We start from the raw sequence: 25,136 nt of genomic DNA, 5'->3' as shown, positions 1-25,136 counted from the left end.
CTTTTCTCTCTTACTGTGTTTTTTCTGCATGGAACTATGGATTGAAATTGAGCATTTAAACGTTTTGGCTCAGTTTGAAAAAAGTACAAATATAAATATATACAGTGCAAATATATAAAAAATAATATAAAATATAAGGTTTTGCACTGTATATATTTGCATTTGTACTCCTTCCAAACTAAACTTTTACAAATATTTGGTTTTTGCCTCAAGGAAGCGTGGTAGCTTCCATATTCAGAGAAAGCAGGAAGCTTTGTCACTGAACAATGGGATTCTTAGGCCAGGGCCTGTTGCCCTGTTTACAGAAAACAACAAAGGGTTAATGGGAAATAAAATGGATAGAAAGAGGCTTATGGTTGTATATCTTCTTAGCAACTGTTCATCATCATGTGATTACCTAATAATCTTTTTATGGGGTGGGGCCGGTGGGCAATGGGTACCCCAGTATTGGCCAGTACCCGACATACCCTTCCCCATTAGCAGGGCCTGGGTCCACAAACTGTAGACTTAAGAACAAAATGGGCTCAACTTTATTTAGTCCATTTATTAAGACCTGATAAGAATCATGTCCATTACCAAACCTGGTTAACAGAGAGAACCAAACCCATATAAACATCAATCTAAAAATTCACAAGAGAAAGGGAAATAAATCATTCATTCTCCTTTTATCTCAAATTATGCGCATGTAATAATGTTCTATTTTAATGTTTCTCAGTAAGATTTTACCAGTTTCTATAGAGTTTTGGATTTGCACTTCACAGAACGCTCCTCACAGCAATTATGAGTTAGGGGAATTGAGATATATTCCTCACAAAGTGTTCTTCACGTAGTCCTTACAACTACATCCCACCGTGTATTGAAAACATCTCTCATAAATAATAACATACAAGTAGAAAATGTTTCAAATGTATGAAATTTATTTATGTCAGTCAAAAATCAATAAGACCTCAAAATCTGATGTGGGTTGGGTTGGCCCGGATATAAAAAGGGCATGGTTCGAATTATTGGACCAGTCAACAGACCTATTCCTGGGTCTTGACTCACAGACTAATAAACAAAATCACCATTGATGGGTGATGTCCTCAAAAAATTTTTTTAGGGAATGCATAGATACAGTAATTGTTATGGACACTTTGAAAATTACATATATTTTTTGTACTCGTTAGGAAAGGATGTATCAATGAAATTGTCTATATTTTTTGGGAAAATTTAGCAATTTTACTAATGAATTAGCATTTCCAAAATTTAGGAATTTATTGTTCTTGTTTACTTTTCATTAATTACTGAAAATATTTTCTCACCTCAAAGGAGCTGTGATAAATATTTGTATTTTACAAAGTTTTCCTGAGTTATGCTTCTTAGTTCTTCTCAAGTTAATAATATGGGCTTCTAACTAATAGACGCAGCCCCTGTTTAGGGTGCTTATTTTTAAGCATTGGAAAAAAGTGTGTATTTTAGGCCGTGACAACACCAACAAGTCCATTTTGAATAAGATCAAAATTTTAACATTTTTCAAGCACTTTTTGAAAAAGCACTTAATGTGTTTTTGGCTCGTCTTGGTCCATTACGTAATTTCAAAATACCTATACTACCCTATTTGAAAGAAGCATTTTTTTTTTCACCAAACATTCACCTATAAGCATTTATTTATCCAATAAGCAATTAAGCACTCCCAAATAGAAGACCGCTAATTTATGCTTTTTAGTTTTCCTTTTAGGCCTCATTTGCTTTTTGGTAAGTTACTTATTCAGATAAGATCATTTAATCACGTTTTTTTTAATTTTCTATATAAATAAGGCAATGACTGTTTTAGCCATAAAATTTTATTATTAAAAGGATATTTTTGTCCCATTTAAGTATTGACACCTTCCCCTGAGGTGGAAAAGTTATTTACCCACGTAAGAAATAGCAAATTAAGTGATACTCAAGAAAATAATTTTTTTCTAATCCCCACATAAATCTAAAAAAATAACATAGGTTTATTGTTCTTCAGTGACAATAGAGGAAGAGACAAATTATCCTTTCATTTTCTCTCACACATACACGAGTATTCTTTAATGTGAAAAGAAAAGATTTTCTGAAGAACCAATTAATTTAGCAAATCCATTTCTTTCAATATAGCAATTGTAGTTCCACAAAATTCTACCTTCAATTTTGCATTGAAAAGTAAAAGGCAAAAAAATAAAATAAAAAAAGAAAGGAAAAAGAATAGAAAAGCACTTCATACATGTTTCCACCTCTTGGAGTATTCAGCTTTACCATCATTTTGTAAAGGACATTGCTGCCGCTTCAAGGGGAAGCTTTTTGGATCTGAAAGTATTTTTAATAAAATTGAGTAAATCATTTTTAATAAGGGTATATATATAAAATAAATGATCAATATGTTACAAATCATTAATAACCTGAACTAATAATAATTTTGATATTGTATATCAGAATAATAAATTAAATTTAAAATTACTTTCATGAGAGGTAAGTCTATGTGACCTTCTAATAACCATATAGCATTTAAATCAATTTTATTAATACATTAATAGCACAGAAACACAAGCATGTATATTTATTACATTCAAATTAGGATAAAAAAGAATCAATAATAACAAATGATTTGAATTCTCATTATTTAACTATGGTGAAACAGGATTTATGTAGCCGACCCCACAGCTGGAATAAGGCTTATATGATAATGATTTAGATATAATCGATTGGGATCAGATAAGGATGGAATCATAATGATGCATTCCATGAAATTATTTTATTTTCTTCTATTCATTTAACAGTAAATTATTAGTAATTATAGCAAATGAGTAGAAATTAGATCAATTATTGTAAATTACTAGAAATTATCAATGAATTATTAAAAATGAATTTTCCTTCTCTTTATTTACTGTCAATAAATTATTATTTGTTATGATTTATTGCTTTTTTCTTTTATTTAATTTATACTAATTAATAAAAATTATCAGTATATAATATTGTCAATTTCTTCTTTGTTTTTAGTACTCTCACTTAACAAAGCCCGTGCATTGCACGGGTCCCCACTAGTTACATAATACACAATGAACGAGTATTAAGTGGGCTCTACTTATCTTATCACAGATTGGTGATGTTTGGCATTGATGGCATTTTTCCAAAAAGCTGGAGCCACATGGGATAAAGAAAAATCGGTGATTTTTAATGTGTTTGGTTGGTTGATTTTTGCTATTTTGGAGAAATGGGTAGAAAAATGATTCCTGAAATCAGGATCACTATTTTTGGTGATTTCCTGATTTTTAGGCGACTCCCATTTTTAAAGAATGACATGACATCCGACATTGCTCAATGAAAAGGATGATTCCAAGAAAAAATAGTCACCCAAACAAATTAGTTAAATGATACTAAACAACAAAATTTGGTGATTTTTCATCAACTTCAAGTTTTCTTTCTATTCTTAAACATTTTGTTTTCTGTTGGGGGAGGGAAAGAGAAATGGATTGAGGTTGGCCACATTCACATCTCCACATGCAGTTGTCTTTAGGAGGTATACTTAATAGTCTTATATAGTTCCTTCTTCCAGTTGCAGGGAACAAGGATGGGGAGAAATAATTGTTGAGTCTCAAAATTTTCAAATTATACTTGTTTCCCTTCCACGGTGAAAACCTATGTTTTCCTCCCAAATTTACAAACCACCAAAGACATCGCTTTAAATCAGAATATGAATCACAAGTACGTTTTATTAAGCCTTTTCAAGTTCTCTACTGCATATCCTCTCATTCATTGATCCTTCCACCTTCTGCCTGGCAACCGGCAAGTTTCTTCACTGAAACCCTGTTTCAAATCTAAAAGTTTTTATCACGACCTGGTTTTTCCTCTGATCGATCCAACGTTGAAATGATAAAAAAAAAAAAGAGCTGATTTCAAGGAGCGAGCTTGTTGCATTGGGCATCTACCCAGCCACCCAGGAGAAGAAGAAAAGAAATGAAGTTGGATTATATTATTGAAGGTGCATGCATGCACTTGGCAAATCGCGGAAGATCTTAAATTGGATTGCTTAAAAAGAGAGTTAACTGACTAATAAGTAATAACATATGTTGCTTGAAAGTTGTAAGCTGTTGATCTTGGCCATGGAGTAATTAGGCACCCAATAAAACAATGGACCTGGTCATTCCCATTACTGGTCCTTAGTCCTGTTTCGATTTTCGAAAATTGAAATTGAGGCTTGAGGGAAAGAAGGAGAGAGAATGAATGCATGTGACGTCAAAACGCAAAGCAAAATGGCATCATGGGATGGGACTCTCACATTCCCCAATGAGTCATCGATCGCAACAGCCATCCCAATGCTTTTGAACTTTGAGCTTTGGCTTGCATCAGATTCATTCATGTGTCACTCATGCAATGCAATGTGTATGTGAGGTCGCTTCACTCTCTCACAGTCTCACCTATCACAACATCCCATTTTCACATGTCTTTACTGTACCGATCGACCCGGACCGGCCCGGCCGTGATCATTAATCCGGATCAACGAAGAAGAAAGGGACATAGGACAACAACGCTGAACACATGAAATTCTTTTGTATGCTCGAAAAAGTTAAAAATAGTACCAAAATATCCATTGCGTGGCCCTGGCCCAAGCCCCAATGAATCGCTGGACTGAAACCACTCCCATTGTTATGGCCATGAGTTTGTTTGGTGGAACCGTCGACTCGGACGCCACGCCACCACTCCTCCACTCCTCTGCTTCTCTCCATACGCGACCGAGACCCATCAACACTCAACAGCCATGTGGAATTGTGTGTGGACCGGCACCGTTCACCAACACTTCTGCACAAACACCTTCTAGACCCTCCAGGCTCCAACTCCATGGCCCCATACAACCCTCTTCTCTGGCAGCTTGGCAGGTCATCATCATGTTGTTTCTGAGTTTCTGGGTTGGAAATATGAAATGGAACTCTTGTTGACAAACATATTACTATCAGATTTGCAAAGCGCGCCCATCATACCGAGGACGAGGAGCAATTTGTTTGTTATCTCTGCGCCTCTGCTCCCAATTCACGCTCCTTCGTTCAACATCTCATTTCCGAAATCATATCTTAGCCAATTGATAACTCGACATTCTTTGAATTTTCTTTAAAGTAAACTCACACAAGCTAAAGTGCCTTCTGGTAGCCCTGTTACCATGTTGTGGATTGCACGAAAGAGGTAGGATTTAGAGTTTATAATCGAAGCCTCTGCTAATAATGCGAGGCATTTATAAGAGGGAGAGGGGAATACAACTAGATGAACGTCGAGAAACATGTAACGCCGGCGAATTGGAGTTGGCCATTATCAAATATTCTCAGCCCTCTCAGGCAACCACAGCGCTGGACTCCGGTCCCGGGTCTTGATAAATGGTTCAGAAAGTGGACTGGTATCTCTTTTATTTCTCTTCATCTTTTTCTGTCAAAAGTCACTCAGATATTTATAAAAAGAATTGAAACAAAAGCACTTCAACCTGCCATGGGATGATTGGAGCTGCAGAGCATATAAAAGAAGAAAAAACCGGCATTCAAGCACTTGGCTCACTCTGCGTTGAACTCAAGGCCTAGAGAGAAGCTCAAATACAACCATGTAGAGTGCAAAACCTAAACCTTGTATTTTATATGTATTTACACTCTACAAATATTTGTATTTGTACTCCTTCCCTTTCGAACGGAGCCGAAAGATTTCAATTTTCAAGTAACGAAGGGCAGTTACCAGCATTAAATTCCCGACTAGAAACATATCTCCTGAATTTCAAGTTCAAAACCCACCTCGGGAAGAACACAAAAATTCCGAATCACAACAATAAATCCATATCATTCGTGAAAACAGGAGATGAGCCCCGGTTCATTGCATCTAGATTAAACATTTTACATGCCTGCCCCAAATTCCGCAAAGTCTTTGACTCACCAATTAAATTTCATTGTTAATGCTTTTATGCCTCCTCTCTCTGGGTCACTAATCCTTGGTCATTGATCTGCACATATCCATTTGATTCCAACCAATTAGATCCAAAGGAAAAAAAAGTCGTCAAACAATTAAATACAGATGTCCGGATGTACTTCAAAAATTGGTCACCAGTTTCCCCTCCGACGGCCGGAATTGAACTGGTTTCCGGCTAGAACTACACATCCATGATTTTCGAGTCTACCGAAAACAAAAGAAAGAAGAGAATTACTTTTTCACGAGACCACAATTTCTAAGTTTCATAAAAAAATATACAAAAATCAATCTTTTCCCCGGTTCCCGGAAGCATTTTGCATTATTTTTTCTTTTATCTAAATATTCGTTTATATACATCTTAGTCGCCTCCCAACAAAGAAAACATCATCCCTTCTTTTTTTTTTCATTTTTTTTGTTAAGTTTTTGGAAACCTTGAGAGCTAACAATAAAAATAAAAAATAATAAAAAAAAAGAGCTACAAAGCCGAAACGGAGGAGTACTCGCCATAGACATCAGGAATTCCAGAAGCAGCCCAAAGCCGCTCGTTGAACGCCTCCTGCATATCGTCAGGTATAAATGGAGTCCTACAGAGGGGGCAGGTCTTCTGATCATGATCCATCCAGCGGTCCAAACAGTTCCGATGGAAAATGTGTCGGCAGTTGGTCAGCCGTCTGATTTCTTCGTTCCCCTCGAACTCGTAAAGGCAAACGGCGCAGCTGTCCGGCGTCTCCCCGTCGGTGGAAACCAAGTCTTGGAACTTGACGACAGGTAGGATTTCTCGGATAAGAATGGCCGAGACGGAATGGAATTCAGGGACATGGGTGGGACGGTCCGGCCAAACAATGTCGGATTCGAGGAAATCCCCCAGACCGAGAAAGCGAAAAAACCAGGAGATAAGCTTTCTGATGAACCCCAGAAAAGACAGCGTGTGAATAAGAAGTTTTGGAAGGAAAAGCTCGGTATAACCTATCGGAAATCCCATGGCAAACAAGAGAATGAAAAGAGAGAGAGAGAGAGAGAGAGAAGAGGAGGCTAAGAACTAGAAGCTTGCTTTCGTCTTTGGCTGTGTAGGTGTTGGTGTTGGGTCTCCCTTTCTGAATATTTAACTACGAACAGATACAGCTCATTATCTGGACAAAATCTGACAAGCTTCAGGACTCAGGAGAGAGAGATGAATTTGGGTGGTGAGGAGCTGCGGAGTTTATAAAGGAGAGGGACTTCTGAAATGTCCCTAATCTTTTTAAAGAATGACGGCGAAGGGACGTTGAAGCTTCTCTTAAAACCCAACCACAAGTCAACAAGTAAGCAGGCAGTATATGGTTATGGACTGAAAAATACTACTTGATACAGTCCTTTTGGACATTAGACTTGCTGAAATTGATTTATACGTGTTAATTAATTGATTAACAATCCACCCAAAAAATTAATTAACAATTAAATGAGGTGAATTAGAAGAGCGATGATGTTTGGATCGGAGTCCTCTACCGTCGGCAATTGATGGAATTGCCGGTGCCAGGTGGCAAGTTGTCCTTAAAACGTGTCAATTGGAAGGGTTGGAAGCTTGAAAAGAACTGCCCAATGCACATTTAACACTTGTGAAAATTCTAGACGGATGGAAGTGGAACCCTCTCTGAGTCCTGATATTAACGGGAAAAGAAGGCAACAAAAAGGAGAAAATAAATATTTATTATTGGGCTTCAAATGGCATTTCTTTGTCCAAATTTGAACTCCAATTCTCCACCCAATGACTCAAGTCCAATCAGTTATAATATATTTTGTAACAAAACAAAGCATACATGCTTTAATCTAGCAACAATTTGACAGAAAAAAAATAATTAATAATAAGATTCTTGATAGAGCATAATTGTGCATGGGAGATATTTGTAAGGTAGACAAAAATTATGATGCATTTTACAAAAAAAGAAAAAGCTACATGTTACAATGACATTTTTAACATTATTAAAGTCATTAATAATAAATATATCTTTTAAAATGTGAACTAATTAATCATTTTACTTTTTTTCACCTTTATATATACTTTTTCAAGGGACAAACTTTTCCCCACCATAAATTAAAAGGTTGAAAATGGGATCAAGAAGGTATTAAACAAAATAAATATTTGAGACAGTAAAATTGCATTTACAATATATATATATATATAGAACTGCAAAATACATATTATTAACATCTAAATGCAATCCCTTTGGTTTAAAAACATCCTTTAGTTTCCTGATCAAAGGGGCTGTGGTTGTAAGTTATTTTAGTTAAACTTAAACCCAAGGGGTGGAACAAGTGAATATCCAGGCCCTATTATATTTTGTTTTAAAGCATATAAAATGTTAGTTCGTTTTATTACAAAATATGGTATCTACTCTTAGTCTGATTAATAGATTTTTTTTTCTACTGTAGTCTGATTAATAGATTTATTAATGGTGTTCAATGTCCTAAATCAATTGCAGTCTGATCGGAACAATGGTTAAGATTCAGTTCCAATGTAAATATTAACATATCAAATCTCGATCTAGGAAAACCTGATTCAATACAGTATGTTTGCAACCCTGATTTATTACTCCTATGTTCTAACAACATCTAAACTTTCATTAGCAAAAAATAGCTATCTTGTACTTTCACATTACAACTCTCTACTTTAATTGTTAGCATCTTGAACTTTAAATTTTATGAACAATGTTGCCCTCTCCTTTATTGTATCTCCAAAATTCAAGTTTTGAACTTTTTTTCCATCTTTTTTAATTTCTTCTTTTTTCTTTTAATTTATTAAAATTCCGTTTAAAAAGAGTACAAATACAAATATATACAAAATAAATATATTAAAATTCAAGGTTTTACACTCTACATAATTGTATTTATAGAGCATCCGTCAATATTGCTTCTAACCAGCAATAACTAAGTGAATGCTGACAGCACGAATAGAGTGTTAGAATAGTACAGGGTAGCCGCCCTCTATGGCTGTATCACAAATGAAAGTTTTAAGACCTTAAGTGCCACTACCCCCCAAGTATAGCTTTGTAGTTTACCCCTATAAGGATATAAATAATATGTGGGCATAAAGCATCCGTGTAAATCAAGGTTCAAAGTATTATTATGTATTGGCCTATATCGGTCAATACGTATCATTTCGGGATCCTTTCGATTTGCCCCTACAATAGGTCTATCGGAGGTCTGACCAGTCCAGGGGATGGAGGGGTCTTAGATCGGTTCCCTTGAACCAGTTTTGAAAAATAAAATAAAAAAAGAAGCATCGAAATGCCCGATATACCTCTATCGGCATATTGATATTTTGAACCTTGGTGTAAATGCATCTGAGTGCAAACATGTAAATTTTGGTACTCTTTATTTCTAAGTTTTACTTTGTTTTGTTTGTTTATAATGAGTAAAATAGAAAGTAAACTGATCTGGTTTCCACTTTATGTGGATGAAAATGGTGGTAGAAAGTAAATTGATATAATCACCACTTTACATGGGAAATAATTAGGGTAGAAGGAAGGTGATGCAAATTTTGTATGAATTTTTAGGATGCAAAATATGCACTGTTAATGACTGCGAATTTAGCATCAAGTAAGAGAGTAAATCATAGTTGCAAACAAAGAGATGTCAAAACTGAACCAGAAACAAAATGTTTATCCTATTCAAACTTCAAATATCTTATTTTGCTCTTTCAAGGGCCAAAATTAAAGAGAATAAAAATAATTAAGCTCAAGGACAAAACAAAACTATTATATAGAAAAGATGGCCCATGGGTCAAGGAAATGATTCTTGGGAGGAATAGGACCTCTTGCCTCTCCCTTTATTGTTGTGCCCTGTTGTATGTATGATAGTGGGGTCATGGTGTTTTCACCATCAAGGAATTAAAGTGGCTGAATTATATTTGTATCCTTTGTCTTATAACCCTATTTCCTAAACCCTGGCTCTGTAAATGAAGTGTAACAAGAACTACCAAGCCTCAAACAATGATCCAAAAAGAGAGAAAGTTTCAGGTATCCGTGGTTTCCAGCATCAAGTAAACACGAAAGGTTTCCCACGATCATCATAAGGAATTTTGAGGACATAGTGTTGTCATAGACAAAAAGATGGGTGGGGGTTGAATCAATGCAATTGGATGAGACGTTGATATATAAATAATACCCACAAATGAGTGACTCTAGAAATAAGAAGAAAAGCAGGTGGATCAATTGTAAATCACTTCATTTCTTAAAACGTAGTGTAAAAATGTATTGATGACATTTTACAGGGAATCAGAATGTGACTTAGTTTTTTAAAAGTAGTGATGGATGGAAGAGTGTAAAGTTTTACATCGATATAATTGATGTAATTTTTATATCGATTATCGATGTAAAATTACACTTCATCCAAATACATGCAAAATTGAACCAAAATATAATTTTACATCAACAATAATTACACCTTCTTTCCAAATGTATACAAAACCGACAACACTTCTCAATTACTATTGGATCTTCATGTTGAGAGATGGTTAAAACCTCCGGCAGGAATGGTGAAACTTAATGTGGATGGTGCAGTTGGGAATGCTACCTCTGGCGGTGGGATTGTCCTTCGTAACAGTTCTGGCGAAACTCCTCCTTGCACGAGCAGTTTCGTTAGAGGCACTTGCTCTTCATGAGACTACGAAACTGGCTTTAGTGGGCATTTTGCATCTAATGGTTCAGAGCGACGCTCTCACTTTAATCAATTGCTGCGTTGCTTCTCAAGATCCTCGGTTAGGGCAAATTTGATTGTACAAGAAATATAAGCCTGAGATTGGTTGTTGATGATTGAATTTGCCTTGAGGGCCTTCAACTATTCCAAATTGAAGGCCAGTCTATATTGGATGCCCTTACAAAAAGAATAAGAGAATAAAATCTGATCATGGTCTTCTATTTTTTTGTTTTGGTAACAAAGCTGACACAACTACTCATGTGTGATTAGGAATTGAAATTTGTCTTTTTTTTTTTTTTTTTATATGGTGCATAGTATGATTTTCAAAGAAAAATCTGAAATCTACGTGGAGCCTTAATTTAAAGCCGATATTAGGAAGAAATAACAATATAGGAGAGGATATAGCCCGCCTTGCCCCTAAGATGACTTTGTGCAATCCTGACTGTACCCAAAGATTGATTCCACTTCTATAGAAGCAGGAAAAAAAAAAGAGACTAATTTATGTGGTGAGACATGTAATAAACTTGTTTTCTGTACTACCACCTTAAAGCTTCAGTTTGGAAGATTTAAGGTTATATACATCTCATTTTCCTGGAAGAGTTGCCTAGGAAATTAAACTATAAGCATTATTTACTTTATTCAAGCTTAATTCCAAGCTTTAGGTTTTACACAAGTATGTTGTTTGGCAATTCTTTCTCTATTTTCTTTTTAAACAAAGTAATTAGGCTTAATTAGATTCGCTAGTACAGAGAAAGCCATGAAACTTGGCCTTTTAACAGCAGAAAAACTAGAGTGGAAAATAATTTCCATCTCCTTTTGATTTCAAAAGGCCCCCGACCCCTTTAATCAATTGATGGTATATTGAACTTGGGGAGACAAGAAGATGCTAGTCTACTATAGAGTGAGGTCCATGGGTTTTGAACCCCAGAGTCGTCTTCATCATTGTAGTGACTGATCATGACTGATAATGGACCCAATAGCTACCAACGAAGAAAAAAAATATGGGCTTTTTTGGGTTGGTAGGGGGACTGGGATAATGGTACAATCACAGGACTTGGCCATAGGGCCCCTTCGATATTTGGGGCAGTTATGGCGCATTTGGACAGTATAGAGCGAGGCAACCTCTCTGTGTTTGTTTATGTATCATTAATAATCTCTGTAGAAGAAATCAAAGCAAAAACAGGACCACCTTTGGAAGAAAATTGAATACATTTTTGTTGGAATCGAAGCCTGTGCCTTGTCAAGTCTTGACTCTTGTGTGTGAATTAACAAAATCATACACATCTGTTTCGTCAGACTCGGACGGGACCGGAAGGTTGGACCGTCAGAACTAGGAAACAGCAGCCAAAACAGTTTTTAGGAATTATTCACTTGTTCAGGCCTATCTCAATTCTCAAATGCATGTCCTACCTGTTTGAACCTTTACTATTCATATATTATTTCAAATTCATTTTGAAAAGAAAAACAACAGTTTTTTAAAAACAATTTAGTACTATTTGCCTTTTTTGTGTCCGGTCCAAGTCTGACAATATTGGTACATAGATTGGCTGGCCGCTGGTCTATTATATGACAACAGTGCTTCATTTGTTCTCTGTTTGTAGGTCAAGTTGGAATCAGTACCCATGACCCAATGTTTTCAACCAGTTGTTGACCTGGCTGGTTGAATTGGTGGAACTGTTACCCGGCCAGGATTTCCGATTGTACATTCAATGCATATAAAACTTTCAGAGCCATAATTTTGTATATAAAACTTTCGGCTGGTTTGAACCGTTTGACCTGGCCAGTTGAACAGGAGGCAAAAATGATTTGGCCTCCGGGTCGGTTTTTAAAACATTGACATGACCAATTCGCTCTATTTCTATCAAATTACTAGAGTTAAGAAAAAAATAATCAATTGAGGGGCTGTTTAGTTTCATTGGCATTTACAGTATTTATCTTGAAAAACGAAAAAATGTTTGATTTTTTTATATAATTTTTTACTGTTAGACACCATTATATGATACATAAGCTAAATAGTGAAAAAAAATTGCACTGGTATTGAGAGAAATATTAAAAATAACTTCTCCTAATTAAACAACGTTTCAAACTCTATTAAAAGAAAAACATATATGGCATTGAACTGATGCCATTTTCCAAATAAAGGAAATCAAATATGAGCCCACATCTCCGCCCAATGTTCCACAGCATATATTGGGAGATGCTCTTAATACATCTAAATTAGGGGCAGAAATGTGAACTCATCAAATATCATCTAAATTAGGGGGCATCAATGAAACAGTTATACTTTATTCAAAGGGGGCAACAGATCAGATGATGAGTCTCATCCTTTTTTCAGACCACATGCGACTACAGTGAGGACTACAGTGAGGAACAGTTGGGATAGGGACCCATTCATTGATTTGAATGATTATCAGAAACAATGGCAACCATATGATATATTTCATTATTTTGAATGATTGTTGAACCATCCAATGAATGGTCTCCATAGTCCATTGGGGTCCAGGATTTTGAGCAGGAACCATTCCTATATGCTTTATATAAAAGAGAAAAAAAAAAAAAAAAAGAATAACAGAGAAGAGAAGAGGAGAATCAAACCAGTAGTTCAGACTTGAGACCGAGAGCGGGAGGGAGGAGGAAGAGGACAAAGAGTGTCGGTAGTGGCAACCCTGGCCAACCGGCAAAGCTGAATGGAGTTGTAAGGGGAGAGTAGTGGGCGTTTCTGCAGGGTAAGTCGGTGGGCGCTCTGCTCCCATTTACCTTCCTCCAGTAGGCCCAGCACGGAAGCATGACTGTTGAGCCGCTTTGGACCGTGTCTGACCCGGCCAAGACATGCGTGGGGTGTGGGATCCACCTGGCCAAAGGAAGGAAATAACAAAAGAGTGTCTCCCGACCCGACCGCCAGGATCTCTCTCTCGTTTTCTAAATCCCCCGAATATCAGCCGAGGAGCTTGGAGGGAAATCGCCTTCATTTTATTTTTCTTCTCTGTGCATTCACTTATTGCTTTGGTATAAGCCAAAATGTATAAATGGGAGCAAGGGATGACACCGTAAAATTTGATGGGGCTGATGAGAACTAAAACGAAACCATAGAAATAGCAGAGAGCCATCAAGAGATGGAGCACCACTACAACTCGTGAGTTGTGATCGAGTTGTCTGGGGACCATTGACTGCAGGAAAGAAATTGAAATTGAATCATCAGTAACATGAGTGAGAACCATCCATTTCAGTTTTCAACAACAGGGGAGGGGAGGGGCTTCATAAAATCACATAGGGAACCCTGTGCGACATGACAGCAAGAGAGTTTATTCTCTTTCACCTTCTTCACCTGGCCCTGGAGGAGTTGGAAAGAAATTATTATGATAATGTGAAGGAAGGAATTGAATGACGTGTACAAGGACAATATACAGGGTTGCTGGTTCAGACTTGAGAGGGGTACAGCCTTCAAATGGCAGAGATAGAAATACGTTTGGTTTGGTCCCTTTTGTTTTCTAGGTGACAGAATTTGTCTACAGTAAGTTGAAGATCATGATCAAAAGATGCCAATGCACTCTCAACACTCACAGGTACAGTGCCTGTCCGTCCTCTGTTTTTCTCAACTTTCATGAATTATTTTAGTCGGGATAATTAATGGCAACTTGCACAAATAAACACTGATGCACTGGCTGAATAACTTGGAATTGGATTTCTCTCTCTCTATCTCTCGCTCTATACTTTTTCAAGAAAAAAAAAGAAAGAAAAAGTTAGACATGTGAGAGTCTGAAAGCACGTTGATGATTGTCGATATAATATATATAGAGCAAGTGTGTCCCACATGGCTTTCTCAATTCTGTTCCCAGCTCGATCATTCTTGGCGACATGCTTAGCAAGAAAGTGAAAAAGTAGGTGTTCTGAGCGACATTGCTCTTTGGAAGCAAAACGGAGGACAGGTCATTTTGTTTTTTGAAGTTATAATTTTCTTTTTTTTTTTTTTTTTTTTTTGCCGCCAGCTGCCCGCCTGAATCCCATTTTGATAAGTGCTGCTCAGAACTTGTTTTTGTTTTAGGTGTGTACGCATGTTGTTGGAGACGGGAGGATTTCTTTATTGTTGTTTACTTGTTTAAGTGACTTGTGGACTTTGTTTGCTTTATAGGAATTAATTAATTATATATTCACTCGAGTAAATAATAGAAAGGGTCATATAATAAAATATCCTTTATAGTTTTATAGATTTATTAAAATTTATCATATAATTTATAATGGATTTATTCAATCGTCCATTAGATGACAGTAGAAAATGACAGTGTTGATCTTAATGTTTATTTAAATAAATTTAATCAAAACAAAATAAAAATAAAAATACCACTTTTGCCCTTAATAAGACACGGGCAACCACTCTATTAGATATATTTGGTCAATTTTGTTTTTTATACAAAAAGTGTTAAAGGTATTTTTAGAATAAAAAATCATGGGCCTAATGGCAAAACAAATACTACTTAATGAAAGGTTGATTAAGTAAATAAGTTGTAAAATATATGAGATGTTTTAATAAAATGAAAATTATAAGTGTAGCTTTAAGTAAATAAGTAAAACTATAAGGTGTGTAGTAATGGCAACGGGGCGGGGATCATATTCCCCGATCCCGACCCTGATTCTGAAATTAACCCCATCCACAATCCCCGATAGGGATGGATTCCACCCGAATCCCCAAAATGTCTTTAGATAATAATATTTTTTAAAATAAATAAAATTTTTAAATTATAAATAATGTTCTAAATATGTTTTGATATATATAATTATATGTGTGTACGTGCGTGTTGCTGCAAAAATCTATGGTTGTATACGTTTTAATACTCATTTTAGAAAGTGTTTGCTTTTCAGTCATTTTGGGGTATAAAAGCAATTAAGTTATTAAAAGAAGAAACTAAGTCTACATTACTTACTCCCAAATTTTGTTTGGACGACAAGATTTCTGTATTGGGTAGAGAGAATTAGGGTTTATTCCACAATCTAATATGAGTTTAATGGGTTTATGCCATAGAAATAAATATACTTCAAAAATCACAAAGAAATCCACATCAATTACATGGATTTAAATTAGTTTCAACCAACAAAGCAATATAGAGTTATTCATGCTTAACCACTACTAGAGAATATGAAGTTCACAGGTTGTCGTCCAATTTATTGTCACCATCCAAACTAATTATGTTTAAATAGTCATCGTCATCTAGTGACAGAGTTCATAGTTCATAGCTTGAGAGGAGGGTAACAACGAGTTTAGAGGTTTATCAGTTTATTAGGGAAGAAAGAGACCCCATTGGTTTTGGAACGCAACGACAAGTCTTAATAAAATTCAAATATCATATGGAGTCCAAGAGTACCATTAGTCTGGACTCCCGTCAATTTTCAATTAAAGGGGGTTGGGTCGCGTGGAGGTCTTGGACTAGCAGATGAAGATTCGGCTGAGACATCTTGGGTTAGTCACATTAGTGTTCATGGGTTAAATAACAATTTTCTTATATGAGAGAGAGAGAGATACTAGTTCCTTTCTACACTTGCATTCCAAGTTCCAATTATATTAAAGTTGGGATTGGATTAATTTACACAAAACTGAAGGATTGGACTGGCTGAATTTGATAGTTGTTTTACTGGTTTGTGCAATCAATGATTGTGCCCCATACTATCCATAAATTTAAATGAGAGATTGAGTGATTGAGGCCCATATGGTGTGAAATAATAAATTTAGACTTTTTAGTGAACTAGTAAATGTGCATGTGTTTTGTACGTGACAATTTTAGAAAACAATAATAATTTCAATATCCTTATTACAAACCCATTAAAAATGTAAGTAATTAAAGTATGATATGTTGCTGGAGTTAAACTTTGTATTTTATTTCATTGTTAATAAAAATATTAATTTTTACCATATGCATTTTTGTTTAATATGCTAAACATAAAATATTAAAAATGTGCACAATTTTTTGACAAATATCTGTATTTTCTATAAATTTATATTACTATCTTTTTTTTAGTTTTGTGTATAATTATGACATCATGTGTTGACTGATTTGACTAAAAATTTAACTAATATAATTTATTGTTGAGAAACGAAAATTCTTCAAATAAAAAAGATCTAAGGAGGAAGAATGAGAATTGACACATTAATGATAGGGAATTGAATAAAGTGAAAGGTGGCAATTTAAATTATATTTTCTGCTCTCAAAGTTAGAAGGACCAAATTCAAAAGTAAGGGTGTTTTAGTCAAGAAAAAGCCCACAACTCTCATTTATTTAATATATAGTAAATATAGGATTTAAGGAGAGGGGACAAGAGTTAATACCTCAAATATAGGAATTAATAAGAGGGAATTGAATGAACTTAATATAAATATTAGATCAAGTTACATTTTTTGCCCTTACAATAAAGATGACCAAATTCAACAATAGGGATGTTTTAGTAAAAAAAAAAAAACTTCCAAAATCTAGATCTCATTCCCACTTTTAATAGTAGTATAGATAGATATAGATTTTAACAAAAAATTGCTTATCAAATCCAAATAGGTAGGGTGTCAACAATATCCGAAAATCAGGATTCAAATTCAAGATTTGACATAATACAACTGAATTCAGACATGACCTGATTTTATTCAATAAATAACTTAAAATAATTAATCACTTGAATTTGAATTCTATTGTTTGATTAGAGTCGAATTTGATTTGTTTAATTTTACCCCTAGGTACCCTATAGGATTTAGTTTGAAACCAGGTTTATATTTTAACTATTCATTCAGGACCAGGTCTACTTTCACCTAACCATTTTAGGAATATATGGTAACATAGGTGATTTGGTTGGAGAACAAGGCGGCTATTGGCTTTCTTGTTATAAAAAAAAATATTAAAAACTATTAAATACATATTAAGGCTCAGTTTGGAAAGAGTACAAATACAAATGTGCAGTGAAAATATATAAAAAATAACATAAAATATAAGGTTTTATACTCTACCTATTTGTATTTGTACTCCTTCCAAACCGAGCCTAATGTGCAAACTTAGCACATAGAAACTTGTAAAAATGGAAAGGAAATTGGCAACATAACAAGCTAGTCTACTATGCTTGCATTTATAATAGATTAGTAATGCACATGATAGTATCTCCAAGACAAAACTGTTTATAATTAATGGATAATTTTTGAACAGTTATAAGTGAACAGTTTTTAAAATGAGAGTAAATGACATATGTATATACCTTTTATATCCATTGTATGTTTAAACAAGAGAAATAGAAATATTCAACGAAAATTCCAGAAAAAAAAAGGCATACGAGAACAAACTGTACAGTAGCAATATATAATATCTAATGATCAAGTCTATGATAAAAATATAATAAGGTTTTATATTAACATAAGGGGTTCTATGATCTACGTTGCCGAAGCTACAGGGTCTCTCTCTCTCTCTCTCATAACAATAATGAACTTTCCACGTAGGGGAGATTTGCATGAATTAGACCAATCCATTTGCATGCATCGTAATCAACTCTATGCCATACTAATTGATATTTCTAATACTCTCTGCATGCCTTAATTGTCAACTTTATCAATCTAACTGTATATTAATTAATATTAATATTGTTACTTTGGAATATAAGCTGGTCGTAGCTAGTGAAGGTGTTGTGTACCCGCTTTCTTTTATCGGCCGGTATCTAGGCATATATCTTCATCTCCTCCCTTCCTCCCGCGACTTTCTCTCAGCAATGAGAGCAGGATGCAGCTGCAGCTGCAGATCGATCGTTCTCACTTCTCACCCTCACAAGTATTGCTTTCACCTTTTGATTCTTTTCTGCTACATCAAATCCCAATTGGTTTCTAGCTAACACTCTGTCGCATCATCTAATAATCGCCAATTCTTCTTGACTCTGATCAACAAATTCAAATCTCTGCCTGCTGCTTCTCCTTTTTGTATAGCACTAGCACACACACAATGGATACGATGGAACAAAATTAAGATTAATCCTTATAACATTATGAAAATAAAAATACATTTGGATGATCCATCGACCCTGCTGGCAGAATGTACAAGCGGGGCACATCATTTGATCCAAAGCAAAGCCCCGTCCCAGGAAACGAGTAATCAATCTCTCACCTAACCCAACCTCAGGCTATGTTTGATTTGGCAGAAATTAGAGGGAGACAGCAAATGAGATTAAGACTATAACCCAACTCGTTTACCCAATGGGGTCAGCGGTCAGGTCAGGCTGATTTACCTCTTAACCTCCTCACCCATTGATAGAGGTGCAAGTCGAATCATGTTAGGTCAGGTTGAGGTCAACCCTAACCTAACCTTAGTTGAACCACCAATCCCAATCCTAACCCAACCCAAAGTTTTAGGTTGGGTTCAGGGTGGACTTCCTTTTGTCAAATTAATATACCTATTTCTTAGGTTTTAAGTGTTCGATCATTTTAATTCAATATTAGTACTAGCGGAGGGGGCCCTGCGTTGTAGGGCTCACTCATAAACTATCAGGTTTGAGTTCAATTCGAATTAGAGATTTGAGCTTGAGCTCGGCTCAAAGTCAAAAGCTCAGAAGTTTGAGTTTGGCTATCTTGGGTTGCAGGTCTCTCAAACTGCAAAGGTGTCGAGCCAAGGTCTCCCTCAATTTCTGAAGTGCCAAATCGATGTCTCCCTCAGTTGCTGAAGTGACAAGCTGAGGTTTTCCTATAAGGTAAGGTGTTGAGCTAAAGTCTCCCTTAGTTGACAAGGTGCCGAGCTGAGGTCTCCCTCAGTTGTCGAGGTGTTAAGCCAAGATCTCCCTTAGTAACCGAGGTGCCGAGCCGAGGTCTCCCTTAGTGGTTGAGGTGTTGTCTAGCTCGTGTCGAGTTGAGGTTTCCCTAACAAGCGAGGTGTCGAGCTAAGGTCTCCTTAGTTGACATGGTGTTGTGCTAAAGTCTCCCTTAGTTATCGAGGTGCTGAGTCGATATCTCCCTTAGTAATCAAGGTGTCGAGTCGAGGTCTCCCTCAGTGGTCGAGGTGTCGTCTAGCTCAAGCTCGATTCGAATTAGACTTAAGCTTAAGCTTAGAAGTTCGAGCTCGGCTCGGCTCGAACTCGACTACCTTTGATTGCAAGTCCCTTAGCAGCCGAGATGCCGAGCTGAGGTCTCCCTCAATTGGAGAGAGAAAGTGGCATTCTTGTAATTTGTAAGCAAAAGAGAGAGAGTTGGTAGGAGAGAGTGGCATTCTTGTAATTTGAAAGAAAAAAAAAAGCAAAAGAGAGAGATGGTAGGGAGTGGCATTCTTGTAATTAATTTCTAAGAAAAAGGCAAAAAATATAGATATAGATATAGATATACACATTTCAGCTTAATATATTTATATAGATATAGATATAGATTATTATGTGCAAAAGAACATATTTATCATGTTTTAGATAAAAAAATGGTTTTAAATTTAAAATTTTTTGACATACATATATACATAAATAAATATGCACATACATAAATATATACGTACTTGTACTGAAAAAATACATAAAAATATACATACATACATGAATACACAAAAACATAACGTAATTATATAAATACATATTTATATAAAAGAAAGAGAAAGAGAGATCTAGTAGGAGAGAGTGACATTCTTGTAATTTGAAAGAAAAAAAAAAAGCAAAAGAGAGAGTTGGTAGAGAGTGGCATTCTTGTAATTTCTAAGAAAAAAAAAGGCAAAAAATACTTAGATTTCATTTCCCTCGTCCTCAAGCCTTCTTATGTATACATTTCAGCTTAATATATTTATATAGTTATAGATATAGATTATTATGTGCAAAAGAACATATTTATCATGTTTTAGATAAAAGAAAAATTGGTTTTAAATTTAAAATTTTTTGACATACAATGTACATAAATATATACATACTTGTATTGAAAAATATACATACATACATGAATACACAAATACATAACATACTTATATAAATACATATTTGTATGATATTTATACATGCAAATATGAAGTTAAGCCGAGTTCAAATTGGGGCAACCAGTCAAGGCCTCAACCCAAAATTATATCAGGTTGATACTTTTCAAATCTAACCTAACCCTATTTTTTTAGGTTGGGTTCAAGATAGAGGTGAGCATTCAGCTTATTTAGTTAAATTGAACTGGATCAATCAAAATTTTAAAAACCAAATTTAAAAAATGGAAACTAAGCCAAAACAGAATTATCGAAAAACCAAACTTTTTTATTCAGTTTTTGGTTATTTTGTTTAAAACTGAATTTCAATAATATATATATATATATATTATAAAAATCAAATTTCATTGTATTATATATTAAATATTATATGTTATATATTATATATTACATGTTATATAACAAAGTTCGGTTAATTCGATTTTTTGAATTAGCCAAATTTCTAATTCAAAAAAATGAAACCAAAACTTAAATATTCAAAAACCAAATAATACTCACCCTTAGTTAAAACTAACCTGGCTCAAATTGCAGCCCTAATCTATTGGCATCCCTATATTCTCGTTATAGAACTCCAATGCATATCTCTGCATATGTACATAAATTAGATATATTTGTTTTATAATATTAGGGTCCATTTGCTCTGCATGAATAGGGGTCTGGAATTAGACTATTCTGATTCTTACTGTTTGGTTGGGTGGAATCAGAATTTCATTCCCATTCTTACTAGAATGGCATTCCCCCATTCCTGCCCCTCCATTGAGAATGAAATTCAATTCCTGCTAATTTTAATTTTCATTCTCATACCTGTCTGAACCAAACAGACTATGGGAATGAACGATTCCGATTCCGATTCCGATTCCGTGTACAAACCATACCATTTGACACAGCCCCCCCCCGGGGCAAAAAAAAAAAGTCGGACCAAACCAACTAGATGGACTAATTGATCCATCACCAGGCCATATTTTCAGGTTTATTTTGCCCTCGAGCCATTTGAATCAACTTGGTCGACAATCAAGTGAACCAACCGATAGATGGACTTGATCCATCACTCAGCCATATTTTCATGTCTATACTTCACTCTCAAGCCATTTGCCTAAAAAAAAAAAGCAGTCAACTTAGTTAACAATCTAATAAACCAATTGGTTGAACTGTTGAACCGTTCGAATGCTGGCCAATAGATCATTGGTTAGACTTTTCTTTTTTTATATATATATTTTAGCCATTTCCTTCATCAATAACAATGACTGATTTATCGCTCATTTTTATTTAATACAATGAATTTATAATATTAAAGATATACCCATTTTTTCAAACTTTCTATATTCTTCTTTATTTTTATATATTACTATTCAGTTTATCATGTCATATGCTCACCTATTTGACCCGGATGGACCAAACTACTGGCCCATCGCCCAAACAGAATGGTACAGTTCCCGGTTAGTTTTAATAACATTGAGTCTACCCAATCTAGCCTCACATGAGTCATGACAAGGGCTGGGTTACTCTGAACCTAGCCCAAAAAACATGGGTTGGGTTGGGATGAAGTTTGGGTTAGGGTTAGGGTTGAAGCCTTGACCAACCCAAACCCAATTTAACTTCATATTTACATGCATAAATATTATGAAACTATGCATCCATAATTGTATTGTTTATTTATATATTTATTTTGTTGCAGGTATTTATGTATTTTTATATACATACTTATATAAGGTTGTCGACAGGTCGAGTCTGGGTTAGGTTTAAGTAGAACTAGAACTGAAATCTATTATTATACAGGACAAAATTCACAGAAGCAGAACCGTCCCCGTTAATAGTTGGATCTATACGGTCATATCAATTACTAAAAGCTATATATATTTTTTAAATAATAACTTAAATTTTAAAATTTGATAATATAATCTTAAGAAAAATGATAGGAAAATACTAAATTATTTATATATTAATAAACTAAATATTTTTAACTAATATTATCTTATTTATTATCTATCAAATTCACTGTTTCAAACTCAAAATATGATAAAATTATAAGAAAGTTATAAAAATATTTTATATATATAATCAATTCTAGGTCCGAATTAATTAGAGATAGGCAAGAATTGGAATCGAATCAATTATTAATCAGATTAAAATCATAGAACCAGAACTATTATAATCAGTTGTGAAGATTAAAAGTGTCAGTCCCTACTGGCAATGGCTATGCCAAACTCAAGTGCAGACTTTGGTAACGAGAGCTGCTAACATAGTCAGTCAGAGGGTTCGGGTGAATGCAAGAAGGCAAGAGCAGGAATGCAGGAGTATGAGATGTCCTCAGACGGTGGAAGCCTACCTTTATATATATAAAGGGCTCGTGGCTTGGCCTAAACGTGGCGAGATAGGTGAGCAAGGCGGCCAAGTGGTCAACCTTAGTGGAAACGTCTAGGCGGTGCGGTTAATGATGGCATTCCATGATCTACAGTTATCTCATATCCATCTCTCTGTGAAATGGGGAAGTGAGTTTCTAGCACTGCTAGGTGGTCCCCACGTTCACATGAAGTGCGGGTCAGCCCTTCCGTGTTGACGGAGATAAGGCAGAGCTTGCTATACGGGTTGGAGGTACACTAATGTCCGAGATGTGTCTCAGGTCAGTGGTAGCCCATGTCGAGTGGACCAGGTCGATGGTAATCATTAGGTGAAGTCCGGATTTTCTGTTCAGGAGAATTTTATCTACGTTTATGCAATCATACATGAAGAACATCTCATCCTCATCCTCTATATAGTATAATGCAGGGGAAGAGAGATAGTATATTATGAATAGGCGTGGGCAGAATTCTCATGAATAGTTGGGAGTACATTCCCCAATATATTGGAGATAGGAGGTTGGATAGTGAGTAGGCATTACAGGTCGAGTTGCTAATAGAGGCTGGACTGCCATTTAAGTGCGGTCTTGCCACATGTGATAATAAAGTTTCATAAAGCGTTCGTGTCACCACATGTCAATATATAATTAGAGAGGAGACCGTCCTTCATCAAGTTCAGTTTATTCAGGTCCATCAGGTAGACCCAAGTACTCAACCAGCCTTATTTTTATTTAAACATGTATATATGTATGTTAAAAATTTAAGTTTAAAGACAATATTTTTCTAAAACATAATGACTGTTCTTTTACAGATAAGAATGCAAATATTGAATTAAGGTAAATCCTTAAAATTTACAAAACTAATTCCATTTGAAAAAAAAAATAGAAAAATAGGATCAATCCAAATTTAACCTGAACCCATCCTGATCCTAACCCAACCCCAAATTTGGGGATGGGGTTCGTTCAACAACTTCAGTTGGATTGGGGTTGACCTCAACCCTGCCTGACTTGCACCCTAGTCATCACCACCATCGGGCATGAATGCTTAATGTGGACTCGCCTGCCATGTGCAAGATCATAAATTTAGAAACTTCAATTTGCAACAAGTGAATACTAGTGACTTCTTTACAGTTATCAGTTCAATTACTTAGACCTTAAAAAGTAAAGTATGTGAAATAAAACCCGTTTTACTTTTGCATAACCCTGGAAAGCAAAGCAGGGCCTACTATATCAATAATATATATATATATATTATATTGATATAGGGGCTATGCGACTATAAGTTTTTTTTAGGAGCCTTTTTATTATTTTTTTAGCCCTACTTTTTTATATTGCTTAATTTAATATCCCCGCCTTCCATTTTGAAACAAATACAAATATAATACTGACTTAATATATATATATAAATAATGCCTAATTCTATGTTGTTGAGTAACTGGAGCCTACTTTAGTTGAAAGAGAGAGAAATGTATGGTTTCCTTGTCACAAGATATCGACATGACAAAGAGTGGTGGGCCATGGAAGCATGTGGGCATGCTGGCCCTTTCTTGGACCTTCGATTATATTAGATTACTATGTGGGTGCTTGCTTCAACTTCAAAATATAGTTAAACAAAATAATGATAACAAAAGCAAATGGCATATGAGCCAAAGCTTGATTCGGGTATGGTTGTAGTCCTATTTCACATGATATAATTGCATTCCCTTTGATTTTCTTTTCTTCTTTTATAAATATATATATATATTTTGATGTAACGTAATTCGGGCACTTCTAGTTGTTTGCTGACTGGTTTCTTTTTGGTAATAAACGACACCTGAGAAGATGAAAGGAAAGATTTCTCGGGGATTTATCCCGTGGGAATACTCCGATGCTTAAGTTAGTACTGTGTATGGGAAGTAAAGGAAAAAACGAAGGCTAAGAGTGGAGGTCGCACTTTTTTCCTATATTCGAGAGATTGGAGGTCTCAATAAGAAGCTTTTCCTCTACCCCGAGGGCTTTTATAGGGGCGCTCTTTGTGAGATCGGGCATAACCGCCACTGGGCCCCCTGCCACAGCCGTTACCTGCCAGGGCTGCGCAGGTGGCCGTTGTGACGTACTCCTTACCCGGGCGAGTGACACGTCCCCAAAGTGACAGGCACGCCTCCGCCTACTGAGAGACGTGGGCGCAAACTATCGAAAGGACAAGGACTGCACCGTCAATAAGGGATATGGCGTAGTTTGATTGGTACGGCTTGTCAGATAGAAGCTTC

The 25,136-nt window shown here is 35.5% G+C and overlaps 1 protein-coding gene across 4 annotated transcripts; it reads right to left on the bottom strand.

The window, feature by feature from the left end:
- Window positions 1-4,518: 4,518 nt before the first annotated feature.
- On the bottom strand, window positions 4,519-7,104 carry LOC148879866 (brassinosteroid-responsive RING protein 1-like). Of its 4 annotated transcripts, XR_016104367.1 has the most exons (4): window positions 6,445-7,104; window positions 6,060-6,144; window positions 5,908-5,974; window positions 4,519-5,415 (listed from the first exon to the last, which is right to left on the bottom strand). XR_016104367.1 is itself a non-coding variant. In XM_088961582.1 (1 exon), the coding sequence occupies exon 1, from the start codon at window positions 6,920-6,922 to the stop codon at window positions 6,416-6,418; it is 507 nt and encodes a 168-aa protein (XP_088817708.1). In that variant the 5' UTR covers window positions 6,923-7,104; the 3' UTR covers window positions 6,176-6,415. The 4 variants fall into 4 exon arrangements, 1 of the variants encoding a protein (XP_088817708.1); XR_016104368.1 differs by lacking the exon at window positions 6,060-6,144; XR_016104366.1 differs by lacking the exon at window positions 4,519-5,415 and having other exon boundaries at window positions 5,726-5,974.
- Window positions 7,105-25,136: the final 18,032 nt, after the last annotated feature.

The sequence above is a fragment of the Nelumbo lutea genome, chromosome 1, assembly GCF_056320005.1.
Source record: "Nelumbo lutea isolate HS-2025 chromosome 1, American lotus-T2T, whole genome shotgun sequence".
Lineage (NCBI taxonomy): Eukaryota > Viridiplantae > Streptophyta > Magnoliopsida > Proteales > Nelumbonaceae > Nelumbo > Nelumbo lutea.
Note: the sequence above shows the minus strand (reverse complement) of the source record. Positions and strands in the feature narration are given on the sequence as shown.

Coding starts and splice junctions, on each gene's coding strand:
- LOC148879866 (XM_088961582.1), bottom strand. CDS start 6,922: ATGGGATTTCCGATAGGTTATACCGAGCTTTTCCTTCCAAAACTTCTT.